The following is a 12,961-nucleotide window of genomic DNA, read 5'->3' as shown; positions in this document are numbered from 1 at the left end:
AGTGTCAAGTAAGTGTCCACACACAGTGCCACGTGTTCCCTTTGAATCCAACAGCGGAAGTGTATCACTGCATTAAGGTCAGCGACGTCAGGAGCAACACCTTCAAAAGATATACACACTGGTCGAGGCACGCAACCAGGCAGCGTCCCGACGTAACTGAGTAATCAATTTAAGAAGATTTCAAGTCGATCCACATCCCGAATCATGCCGACCCCAGCTAAGATCAACAACTTGAGGAAACGACGTGATAAATTGTTCGAAGGCACGTTAACGACTATAAGGGACCGCATCGATAGATACGAACAGTCAGGCATGCAAGATCTTGCATATTTGAGATCATCTCAAGCCCTACTCAAAACCGGGTGGAAACGATTCCTATCACTCCAGGACGAGTTGGACGACATCGAGGACGAGGATATCGTTCAGGAACGCGTAGCGTCGGAACAGTACAGTTCCCTGGACGAGAGAATACAGCATCTCCGGGAAGGAAAGCCATCTTCAATCCCGCCGCCATCAAAGGGCACCGATTTTCCCGAAGCGAAAATGCATTTACCAGAAATGCGGCTACCAGCATTCGACGGGAAATTCGAAAATTGGAACGCATTTTTTAACACATTCAACTCGACTATCGACATGAACTCTCACCTAACCACCTTACAAAAATTCCATTATGTGCGGGCTTCCTTAGTAGGGGAAGCCGCGAGTTGTGTGAATTCTCTAGTTTTCCATGAGGAGAACTATCCGAAGGCGCTGAGCCTTCTCAAGCAGAGGTACGATTGTCCGCGACGCATCGTGTCATGCCATGGATTTGCAATCATTGACTACTCAAAGCTGACGCATTGTTCTCCAATGGCCCTAAGAGACTTGGCCAATGTCGTAAGACAGAACCTCGACGCACTAAGCAGTTTGGGACAAACCGTACATCCGAATAGCCTCATTCTTAATCTCATCAGCTCCAAACTACCCGATTACGTCAGGCAACAATGGGAGCTAACCTTGACCAACAAGGAGGTGCCTCAATACACCGATTTGCTAGATTACCTCGAGAATCTAGCGCTCACAGGCATCTCACCTTCCGATATCAAACAAATTAAAACACCGGACCAATCCAAAAGAATCCGACAGCGTAAGACACGAGGACAGACATTCACCGCATCCCGGGTCAAGAATTCCTGCCATTCTTGCAAGGGCCAACACTCCATTTGGCATTGCGACGCCTTCAGAGCCAAAAGCGTCAGTGAACGCTTGAAGGAGGTCAAAAGTGCACTCCTGTGTCTGAACTGCCTGAGTGCGGGACACACAACTCGGGATTGTCATGCCGGGTCTTGTAGGGTGTGTGGAGGTCGCCATCATACAATGCTACATCGGGACAGGCAAAAGGTAAGGTCGACTTCCTCCAATTCAGATCAAGGTTCCTCCCCTTCCAGCAGGAGATCATCGACATCCCCGTCAAAGACTCGGAAGGTCGCAAGGAAGCACAACCCAAGGACTTCACGGACTTCAAGTCCATCAACCAGTCCGAGACAGACACACAATTGACGCCAGGCACGCCGAACCCCAACAAGGACCGATCAAACCCGACCATCAGATCCCAAATTATTGTGCAATGACCTAGTAATTACAGCACAAGTTAACATGCTGACCGACAAACGGCAACCTATTCGTTGCCGTGCGTTGCTCGATACTGGATCCAGCATGAACTTCATTACTAGAAGACTAGCCGATTCCCTTGGAATAAAACAAAAGAAGTGTTCGGTCCCAATTGGGGTTCTCGATACTTTAACGACGACGGCAAGGCGATACATAACGGCTACGATCACGTCAACCGACGGCAGCTATGAACGTACAATAACGTTCCTCGTCATTCCGGCTATCTCGACCCTGATCCCAAGTCAACACATCGATCGCTCGACATTGGAAATACCAAAGAATATCAATCTGGCCGATCCACGATTTCATGTGCCAGGTCCGATCGATGTCTTACTGAGTTCAGGTACGACACTTGCTTCGATGTGCGTCGGACAGATTAATCTGACGCGACCAGACGAGCCGGAACTGCGTTTACAGAAAACCCGATTCGGCTGGGTAATCGGGGGGAGTCCAACTTACCAAATCGCGACAAATGCATTCCACGCCTCCACAACGGCTCTGCAAGCTGATCTCGCGCGGTTTTGGGAAATCGACGAAGGACCCCCGATTCAACATCTCTCAGAGGCAGAGCGACGATGCGAAAAACACTTCCGAGATCACGTCCGACGCACCAGCGAAGGACGATACATTGTCGCCCTTCCATTTCACAGCCAGCTCCCATCCCTTGGATCAACCAAGGCACTAGCGATGAGACGACTCGCATCACTCCACCGCCGATTCCAACGCGATAACTCATACGAAATCGCGTACAGTAATGTGATCCAAGAGTACATAGACTTGGGTCACGCGACGAAGATCGACCCTGGTCACCTCGCTAATCACGAGTATTATCTGCCACATCACAGCGTGATCAAGGAATCAAGCGACACCACTAAGCTCCGGGTTGTGTTCGATGGATCAGCGGCAAGCAACACTGGAGTATTGCTAAACGATACTTTGCTCACCGGACCAAAGTTGCAGGAGGATCTATTCGACATCCTACTTAGATTCCGGTCTCACCAGTATGTTCTAACTGGCGATATTGAAAAAATGTATCGCCAGATATTGATACGCCCAGAAGATAGGAAATATCAACAAATTCTGTGGCGCAATTCCGACGGTGAGATCGACTCCTATCAACTTAACACCGTGACGTTTGGGTTGTCAGCCGCTCCATACTTGGCCATACGGTGTCTCAAACAATTGGCAGACGACGAGGGACACCAATTCCCGCGAGCATCACTGGTATTAAAGCGAGACTTCTACGTAGACGACGCCCTCACCGGAGCTGATACGAAGGAAGAGGTACTGTCGATTCGGAAGGAGCTCACCGACCTTCTGCAATCAGGCGGCTTCAATATTAGAGGATGGGCGTCCAACGATTCGGACGTACTGAAGGGGCTATCCGAACAAGACAAATGCCGGAAGCTACAATTAGGTGAGTCTCAGACCCTAAAAACCCTCGGGGTTTTTTGGGAGTCCCAAGTTGATTCAATCCTCTATTCGGTCGATACCCTAGCTGATCTCCCACGCGTTACAAAGCGATCAATAAGTTCGGTGATCGCCAGAATTTATGATCCATTAGGATTGCTAGCTCCAGTGATAATTCGAGCAAAGATTATTTTGCAACATATATGGTCATTAAAGATCAACTGGGATGAATCACTTCCCGCGGATTTGCATACGGAATGGAGCCGGTACTACACCCAATTAGCGTTGATAAACAACGTCCGGTTTCCACGAAAAGCTGTAATACCAGCAGCGACTAGGATGGAACTCCACGGGTTTTGCGATGCCAGCGAGAAGGCTTACGGAGCCTGCGTCTATCTCCGCACCATTAGTTCCGACGGCTCCATCCAATCCCATCTACTCACCGCGAAGTCAAAGGTCGCTCCGCTCAAAACACAGACGATCCCACGACTCGAACTGAGCGGAGCACTCCGTCTGGCTACCCTGATCGCATCAATCCAGAAAGCCCTGACGATCGAGATCTCTCGGATCGTATACTGGACTGATTCCACCATCGTGCTCCAGTGGATCAAAACCTCGCCGCATATGTTAAAAACATTTGTGGCGAACCGAGTAGCCGAGATCCAACTCAAGACTAACCTCTCCGATTGGCGTCATGTACCCACCGCCGACAACCCAGCGGACCTCATCTCACGAGGTCAGACGCCCAAGGAGTTCCTGCGCCCGTCCATTTGGAAAAATGGACCATAATGGCTCCAGCAAAACGAAGAGCATTGGCCAACATGGAACCCAACTACGTCGGGCGAAATTCCTGAGCAACAGAGGTCACCCTGCCTGGCAGCGAACCCAGTCGACCATACGATATTAGAAAAATACTCGTCATGGTCAAAACTAACCAGAGTCGTCGCTCGCTGCTTTCGATGGAGACAGAAGCAAAGCCGGGCAGTATCTCTAACAGTAGATGAGCTCATTTCGGCAGAAAATAGATTGCTTAGACTCCTACAAAACATCCATTTTTCGAAGGAGATTCGCTCACTACAAAAAGATCGGACCACGTCCGTGGGAGGGAAACTCCAACGCCTAAATCCTTTCCTCGACAATGAAGGGATAATACGAGTCGGAGGATGACTCACTAACTCACAGATGCCCTTCCACCAAAGGCATCCGATCATTCTGCCAAAATCATCAGTGACTGAGCTCATTATCGACCAGGAGCATCGACGCAACCATCATTCCGGAACCCAGGCCACACTATACGCTATTAGACAACGTTATTGGCCTGTCGACGGCCGAAGCCAAGTATGGCGCACCATCAAGAACTGCGTCCGTTGTTGCCGAGCCAATCCACCATCAGTAGAATATCTGATGGGAGACCTGCCGGAGTCACGGATCACCGAGTCGCGGCCCTTTACGAACATCGGGGTTGATTATTGCGGCCCGTTCTATGTCAAGGAGAGAAGGGATCGTAATCGCCGAAGGGTAAAGGTGTACGTCGCCATATTCATATGCCTGGCTACCAAAACCGTTCATATCGAATTAGTGAGCGATCTGACAACCGACGCATTCCTTGCCGCGCTCCGCCGGTTTATCTCTCGGAGAGGACATTGTGCGACCATCCTTTCGGACAACGGAACTAACTTCGTCGGAGCAAACAGGGAGTTGAAAGAACTTCACCTCCTATTACAATCCGACGACCATCAAGAAAGGGTGCAGACCTTCCTCACCGATCGGCAGATACAGTGGTCATTCAACCCTCCGAATTCACCACATTTTGGCGGTTTATGGGAAGCCGCGGTGAAATCATTTAAACGGCATCTTATTCGCACCGTTGGCACGGAACTCTTGACCTTCGAGCATCTCAATACTCTGGTTATTGAGATCGAAGCGATGTTGAATTCCCGTCCACTTACTCCCATCTCAACAGATCCTAACGATCTCCCAGTCCTCACTCCCGGACATTTTTTGTTAGGCGACACATTTACCAACATTCGGGAACGAGATCTTAGGACAATCCAACCAAGCCACTTATCTAACTGGCAACGTATCCATCAGCTTAAGCAGGAATTTTGGAGTCGATGGCACCGAGAATATCTCAACGAATTAACCAGCCGTAGCAAATGGTACAAGGGCAAACATGGCATTCGTGAGGGCACAATCGTAATTCTCCGAGAAGACAACGTTCCACCTATGCATTGGCCCTTGGGCCGCGTCATTAAGGTCCACCCAGGAGCCGACGGAATTATACGGACAGCCACGGTGAAGACAGCGACGAGCATCCTGGATCGCGGCGTCAAACGATTGATTCCACTACCCTGTCAACCGGAATCGGAGGAACCCGGACAACCACGAACAGCGGAGAACGCAGACGAAAGTTCCCCCTGATACCATCCATGGACTTTTGATCGGGATTCTCTCAACGGGGGGAGGATGTTACGTCGCGTGAAGAGGTCCGCGCGACGTACTTTAATGTCTGACCGTCCAGACCCAAACGTCATTAGAGAACCCTCAATAAAACTAAGGCCCACCATAAACCGATTCTCATTAGCTTGCAGAAACCTTGAATCCTGCAAGCATTTTCGGTTTATAGCGGGTACTTAAAAGGTCCTTAGGTTTATTGAACGTTCTTAAATATTACGGAGTAAGCTGGTAGTTATGACGGGAAAAATTGTTAATTATATGACAAGGAAAATCAGGCATTTAGAGATTAGAAACATCTGGGTTTTCCCACGAGTCATGCCGTTAGGATGCTTCCATATCCCAACTTCAACCGTTAACGTCTTAGCTAATGGTAACGGGGATCTGTGTCCTCATGTTCATAACGGAAAGTACGAACAACGAATCAGCTTACTTCGTTCAAAACCTCCATCGTCATTGACACAGGTAGACGTACGAGTCAGTCGTTCGTAGTAGTACGAGTTAGTCGTTCGAGTAGTACGAATCAGTCAGTCGTTCGAGTCAGTCGTCAGTGCAAGCCACCCAAGTCAAACAGTCGGAGTCAAGCAGTCGACGTCTCCTCATTCAATCTTTCGGTTGATCCTGTTGATTCGATTCAGTCAAAGTTGGATCTGATCAATCGCCACATCTACTACGACCCACGAGCCTTCCTCTCTCAGATTGGCAGTCAGAATCTGAGCAAGATCCAGGCAATCTTCAGACTCAACGACGTTACTATTGTGTGTGATTAAACGAAGCTGTTGGAGAAAAATATGATCATAACCCTACCAATCACGGAGTTATATTAATTCAACCACCCCTATTATCTTAACGGAAATCAGGGGATCGATCTACTCGCGGCGTCGATCATTAGGATCGTAACGGGAATTTACGACTCCCGTTGACGTGTTTCCTCGCGATTGCGTCACCCCGCGATAGCTCGAAAATACAACTGCTGTTCCACACGGTTGAAGGTTCTTCCATCTTCGAATGAGATTTCGCGTCAACCGGGAAAGATAGCGGCGTTCGAGCGAATCTCAGCGTGAAATTGTTGGATGATTAAAGTGGCCGGAGATCGGTTTACCGGCTCTCTGTCGAATTAAACGAGACACTTCGAGTTTAAGGGATGATTCAAAGTTTGAACAGTTTCATTACACCTTGTGTTCATCCGTTCTGAATATCTCGAGTGGGTAAAATAGTAGATAAGTGAATTCAATCGACAAAAGTTCAGTTAGTTGGATATTAAATAAAACTTCCTTCCAACAAATAGAGTCCAAGTGAATGAAATCCTGCTTCTATTTCTGCAGTTCTACTTCTGTTCCCAAAATTCTATTTCCAAAAAGTTTATTTATTTAAAAACAGAATAATATTTTCGAGTAATTTCTATATTGAAAACTCCAACTTTATGACACGTCGTTGAACCACTGGCGATGATATAAATTTTTAAAATCTGGGGCAGACTCTTACGTACGGCCTTAATTGTAGTTAGATCAATTAGTGACCTTGCTTAACGCTTTACGACCCTACTGAATTGTATTTCACCTACTACACTTATCGTAAATTGTCTCAAAGCTGAATGACGTCAGATTAATTGGCCCCCAACGACATGTTTTTTTGGAAAAAGGTGCATTATTGCCAACGTACACATTGCTAAGGCGATAAAATCGGGAGAGAAATTTCGAGAATGTAACGAGTCAACAATGGCTACCTTGGAACGATATCAATTGCGCTCGAGAGGCGATGAATCGTCAATTCGCGTGAACTATCATTTACAGGCATAAATTTGCTTAAATTCCTTTGCCAAAGAATTGTGTACATGTTCGTGTGTAAACACGAGTTTGCATTGTCTTTCGTGGATCGAGGGACGCCAATTATCAAGTATGCTTTTACTATTATGCAGCTCACAAAAGACCCTTGCCTATAGTGCCTGAAATACTCGAGAGTATTCCTTTTTCCACGACATTCGCGAGAATGCGCTCGCCTGGATTTATGTCGGCGCCTACTTGATTAAATTAACCGCATAAAATGCTCGCACAATTCCTTTGAATATCCTTCAATTGTGTTACATCCTTTAGGACATTTTCGTTCCAACCATTATTTTTATTGCTATGAAATTGGTTAAATATCTTAAGGTGAGATTGTCTCGTGTAACAACAACAAGAGTAGTGATTATTATGAATTTTCTTTTTAGTCTAACTATCGGTTACGCGGTAAATACTAGACCTTTTTAAGATATAAATAGATAGTTTTTAAGTACAGATGTAATTTGTTTGCTTTATTTTTAATTTAATGATAATTATTTTTCGGGTCATTATTATTTCCTTCCTCTACGTTAAGGCTGTCTCTATATAGTCGTCTTTGTCCGGATAATCCTCTCTAAATTCCTATAATCTTGGTGCTTTTGCAACACTAAACTCAAAGGAAACATAGCGACACATCTACTATCGATGCCATTAACAACCAAAGTTTCACTCAAGCTCCTCCTACTCATATTTTCTACGATACTGTACCTATTCGCGTAGGAATTTAGTAACGCACAATTGATACTGTTTTCTACGGAATTAAGAAATTTCAAGGTTCTCTTCTCTGATGAAATTTCCACATTGACTTTGTTAAGGATTATGATGGAATGAAACATTTGGTCAAAGCGAAGAGAAGTATCGTTAGCTGGAAACTCTGCTATCGGAAGCGATACCGGTGGAATTATAAGCATCAAAGCCACTCATTACGGTGGAATTATGCAGGCACGATAGAAAAAGGTATTACCACGAAAATCCACGTGTTCGGTTAACGAGGTCACCCAGCACCGCCGTTAACGTTTTTCACACGGCAGAAATGCACTCCTTTATATTCTCTTTCTTTCCGTGAATCGTGAATTTTTATTGATGGCGGTTTTATATAGCGTACGTGAAGGTATAAGCAGCGAAAATCTCATTAGATCGCTGTTGGTCCATAGTATCCAAGTCGTTTCAAGTTGCTTGTTAAAGTGCGCGCAAGAATATCGTCATCTCTTTGTTATCCTCTTATACATATACCGTTAGCTCAGCTTGAAAATAGATAAAAATCCATAATTGTTATAAAACTCCGTAAGTGCAATAATTAAAGTTCCGATAATTCTAATTAAATTTTGCCTATTCTCGCCTATTATCGAAAATGAGAGAGGAATTATTATCAATAGGCGCGCTATCAATAAGCGAGACTCTACTACGTGCGCACGTAGTGTACTCTTGATTTTGAATTATTACCGAATAATGTCGTACCTTTGAGAAGCAAATAATAATCAGTTAGAAGATTTCTAACGAACGTCATTAGAATTTTACAGACGATTCGACGAAATAGTATCTTGTGTTGACAGAAATTTTGTCTCGAGGTTTCAATTTTATCTCGGATAATGTATTTTTGAAAAACAAATAATAACCGATCAGAAAATTTCTACTATTAACGTCAATCGAATTTTATAAATCAATTCGACGAGATAGTATTCCGTGTTATCAGAAATTTACAGGAAATTTTTCAACTGTGACTCGACGTACGTAAGTCCGTAGCCAATGGAAACGTTTAGACGCTGAACAACGAGCCGCGATACGCCTCGTGAAATCGCTTACGCGTGTTCAGATTTCGTTGTTTGTGCAATCGGTACACGTAACAGACTTATTGAAGTCAGGCGCTAGAATTTCCTCCATTAGAAGAGCTGATGTGCCTGCCTTATGAAATCCATAATGTTCAATGGGAATGTCTGTCTTTTATGATGATCTTATTGCACTGTTTGAAAGCGGTATGATTAAATCGATATTATGGAAATTCTCATGAAATAGGAAATTCTTGTGGCTTTCGAAACAATTTCGATTTAGGATCGCCAGGAGTTCCGCGGCTCGGGTAATTAGCAATTGAGTAACGTGTGCTAGAATTAAGTAATCAGCCAGCGTCTCGGACACAATGCGAGCCTGGTGCAATTAAACACGCCTTAATGAAGAATAAGTCGCGAACGCTATGCTACAGCTAAATTAAATCATCAAGCTGGATATTTCTCCGTATTCCTGCTAACGTCGTTGTGTTTAATCGAGCTGATTTTGCGCAAGAGAGCGTGTAACACATTACAGAAGAAAAATAAATATTTGATGTCGGCGAGATATCGTGGACAATAAAAAAAAAAATACTATCGAGAGAGCGGAAGGCGTTAATAGTAAAAACGTGGAGGAGATATTGCGTGAAAAGGCTTGGAGCCTTTCATAGGATGTTCTTCGTTGCTCAAACACTACCAAACAACTTCTTTATACACTGTGAAACTATCATCTTCCATATTCATCTGATTGTTCAAAGGAAAAATATGAAATAGCTAAACAAATGACGAAATTTATCGAGTACTCTTTTTCATGTATATACATGTCGGAGATGGAAAAACACCGGAACCTCTCCTTGGATTCTCGGGAATACCGTAATGTCGTAATTTAGATTAAACAAATGTCGCTCCGATTGTTCGAGGTTTATGATAGTGAGCTTGGGCTCGAGGCGACAACCAGTCGCCGAACGTAGCCGCGGTCAAGGGATGAACGTTTTGTCTAACAAAGGCATGAAGTAACTCTATAGCTCTCCTTAAAAGAAATACTTAGGACGGGGCACGACGGTAAGCATTTCAACGATTTCTGTCCCGTGGCTCGCCACACGCAGACTCTATTCTTCGAGTAAGATGATTACCAGATGTCGACGCGTCTCCACAGTACATGTTCAGCTAGCCCGAGGACCTGCTATAAATCTTAAGATCTGTTTAACTAAAGTCCTTCAAACCGACAAACAGTCCTCGTCCCAACTACGAGAAAATAGGAGAAATCTATTTTCTCACGAACGACGCTTCCTCTTCTCGAACTTTCTTTTAAGGGCGACTAGCACCCTTCCCTAACCACCAACATGGAAATTGACCAATTAACAGTAACGCCAATTTCCCTCACTTTCCGAATGAAGGCAGAAACCAGTGAAGTTCGGTGACGATGTTATCGCAGAGGAAAACTATTGCTGAGTGTTGGTCGCCTAGTGAGGTCGCTTGTGGGTGGAAAGGAACGTTGAACGTGAAAAAAACCCCGACCTTCCCATTTTTACCTTGTGCAGTAATAATCATAAGGAACGTCTCGACTTGCATATATTTTATAACAATTAAGGGCCCTAATGGTAAAATATAAATGTTTAGTTTTATAATAGTTCCTTAGGATTATTGTGGTCCAGCTAATTATATTTGCATAGCTAATGGCCGCCTCGACCGGGGAATGGATTCTGAGTCACTGGACGTAACAATAGATAAATATAGAAAATACCTAAAATACAGTAATCATAATATAGTATTTGATGAGCGAAGAAAATCTCTACATTTTTATTCAAGTCTATTTATTCAATTGCGTCGATAAACATGTTGATGAGTTGCATAAACAACTATGATCGATAGATAACAAACTTGCACAACATTCTCTCACAGGTTTTGAAAAGAAAAACAAAGAAAAACGGAAGAAATCAAGAAAGTTCCAGGAATATCTCTTTCCTCTTCCTCTTTTCTTCAAATTATATCTTTAGCGGTTCTAATGGTTTCTGGTATCTTGTGAACACACATATACATTCCACGTTGTTCAGCACGCACGTGCGCATACAAGTTGGAAAGGTTACGCAACAAGTTTGTATTCTACGAAAAATGGAATAGGCACTGCCGTGTATCAGCGCAGCTAATCGAGCAGCTTCAGCCATTCGCAAGAAAAAATTAAAAAAAGAAGGAAAGAGAGATTCTCTGATGAGGGTCGGTTATGTAACTTGGACAAGCATTACACGAAAGAGTCCAGGGAATGCAGGTCGTACTTGCAACTGTGGAACTTGCACGAGAGAAAAAAGCGGTGCAATTTTGATGGGCCCATACGTGCTCAGAAATTGTGTAAATGGCAGGGATTCGATTGCACAAACGTGTTTATCACTTCTATGACTATTACGGTGAAGGAGATCAGCCAGAAGTGATCCAGTCGTTATATCGCCTCACGATTTCCGTTCCAATCGACCGCGAAGGCGTCCAAGATTAATGGACACTATAAATTAAATCTAACGGAGGAAATTGAAATAGTTAAACCATTCTATTTATCGTTTTGAATATATGATTAAGCGGACGTAAACAAATGTGCGTTTCAGTGGCGATTTTCCGTGTTTAGTGAATCTATTTTAGACATGTATCTATATTTCAAGGTATAACTCGAGGAAAATAAATTGATCCTTTAAAGATAGATATAAGATTTTAAAGTTGGCAATAAGAAGTTAAGAAATTAGGAAATTTGTTGCACGTTGCTGAAATGTGACAAAAATTGAGTTGTTGGTAGCTAATGACAGAATGCAAAGTCAACATGACACTTGTTTATTGATTGCACGGAAATGTGTATGTATATATGTTACTTCCACCCCGAGAAAGCGAAGAAGGGGAGAAAGTTACGAGAAAATCATTGGCTTCCCGCGTGCGCCATCGCGTCGTCTATGAAGATACGAAGACAAACAGACATGAGCATCCTGTCCAACTACTTACACCTCACACCAAGTCGAACATAATTTACAGTACGTTCGTCTGTTGATTTATGATTTAAATTACCCGTGAGAGAGTACATTCGAAGACACTTAACGGAAAGAGACGTCCTGTAGCGGAAGTTCGCCATATCTCTTCACCATGAATTTCCCCGTACTTTGAAGAATAAAATGTAAATGACTAATTGAGAAAATGAAACAAGTTCCGAGCACGTGTCTTGAGTAAATAGAATTTCGAAAAAAAAATAAAAGTAAAAAGATATTCAATTCTTTGACGATTCTCCTAACGAAGTATGAGATTTTCAATTGTTGGCGTCGATAAAAAAAAATGGAACTAAATTGCAACTTACAGTTACATGTTGATGTCGCATGACAAACTTCCTTTTATAGAGTTGATGTTGCAATATGAATTTCGACGGTTGTTTCAAGTTTATTTGTAGACATTGGCAAAATGAAGTAAGTAGATGCTGTTTAGTGTAGGAAAAAGCAGATGTTTAGTGCAGATGGAACAGGAACTGCTAGATAATGTGGAAAGAAATATTCTAAAAAGTTCGAAATGATGCATGATATTTTAGATAAATATTTAAGTATATATGGAAATATATGTATTTTGATATGATAAAAGGTTTGTTGTGTATTACTGCATTATCGTATGAAGAATTTTTTGTCTTCACTACGATGATTAGAAAAATATGTAAAACGTATCCAACATAATTAAACAATTGGAAGCTTATAAAATAATATAAAAATAAATAAGAAGTGATATAGGTAGAAACAACATATATAAATACTGCTATCTTTTAAAATACTTGCAGTACAAAAATATGCTGAAACACGATATAATAAAAAATACTTTACTCTTCGATACAAAAGTAAAAATAAAAGAATGTAA

The 12,961-nt window shown here is 43.2% G+C and overlaps 3 protein-coding genes across 3 annotated transcripts; all 3 read left to right on the top strand.

Annotated features, from left to right (window-relative positions):
- Positions 1-204: 204 nt before the first annotated feature.
- Positions 205-1,615, top strand: LOC126927872 (uncharacterized). The gene is made up of 2 exons (XM_050743845.1): positions 205-1,332; positions 1,406-1,615. The coding sequence occupies exons 1-2, from the start codon at positions 205-207 to the stop codon at positions 1,613-1,615; spliced, it is 1,338 nt and encodes a 445-aa protein (XP_050599802.1).
- A 20-nt stretch (positions 1,616-1,635) lies between these two features.
- LOC126927871 (uncharacterized) lies at positions 1,636-3,849 on the top strand. Its single transcript, XM_050743844.1, has one exon. It carries the CDS (start codon positions 1,636-1,638, stop codon positions 3,847-3,849), a length of 2,214 nt encoding a protein of 737 aa, XP_050599801.1.
- A 393-nt stretch (positions 3,850-4,242) lies between these two features.
- LOC126927870 (uncharacterized) lies at positions 4,243-5,481 on the top strand. Its single transcript, XM_050743843.1, has one exon. It carries the CDS (start codon positions 4,243-4,245, stop codon positions 5,479-5,481), a length of 1,239 nt encoding a protein of 412 aa, XP_050599800.1.
- The last annotated feature ends 7,480 nt before the right edge of the window (positions 5,482-12,961 follow it).

This window comes from Bombus affinis, unplaced genomic scaffold, assembly GCF_024516045.1.
Source record: "Bombus affinis isolate iyBomAffi1 unplaced genomic scaffold, iyBomAffi1.2 ctg00000290.1, whole genome shotgun sequence".
NCBI lineage: Eukaryota > Metazoa > Arthropoda > Insecta > Hymenoptera > Apidae > Bombus > Bombus affinis.
This window is presented reverse-complemented; position numbering and strand designations above follow the sequence as displayed.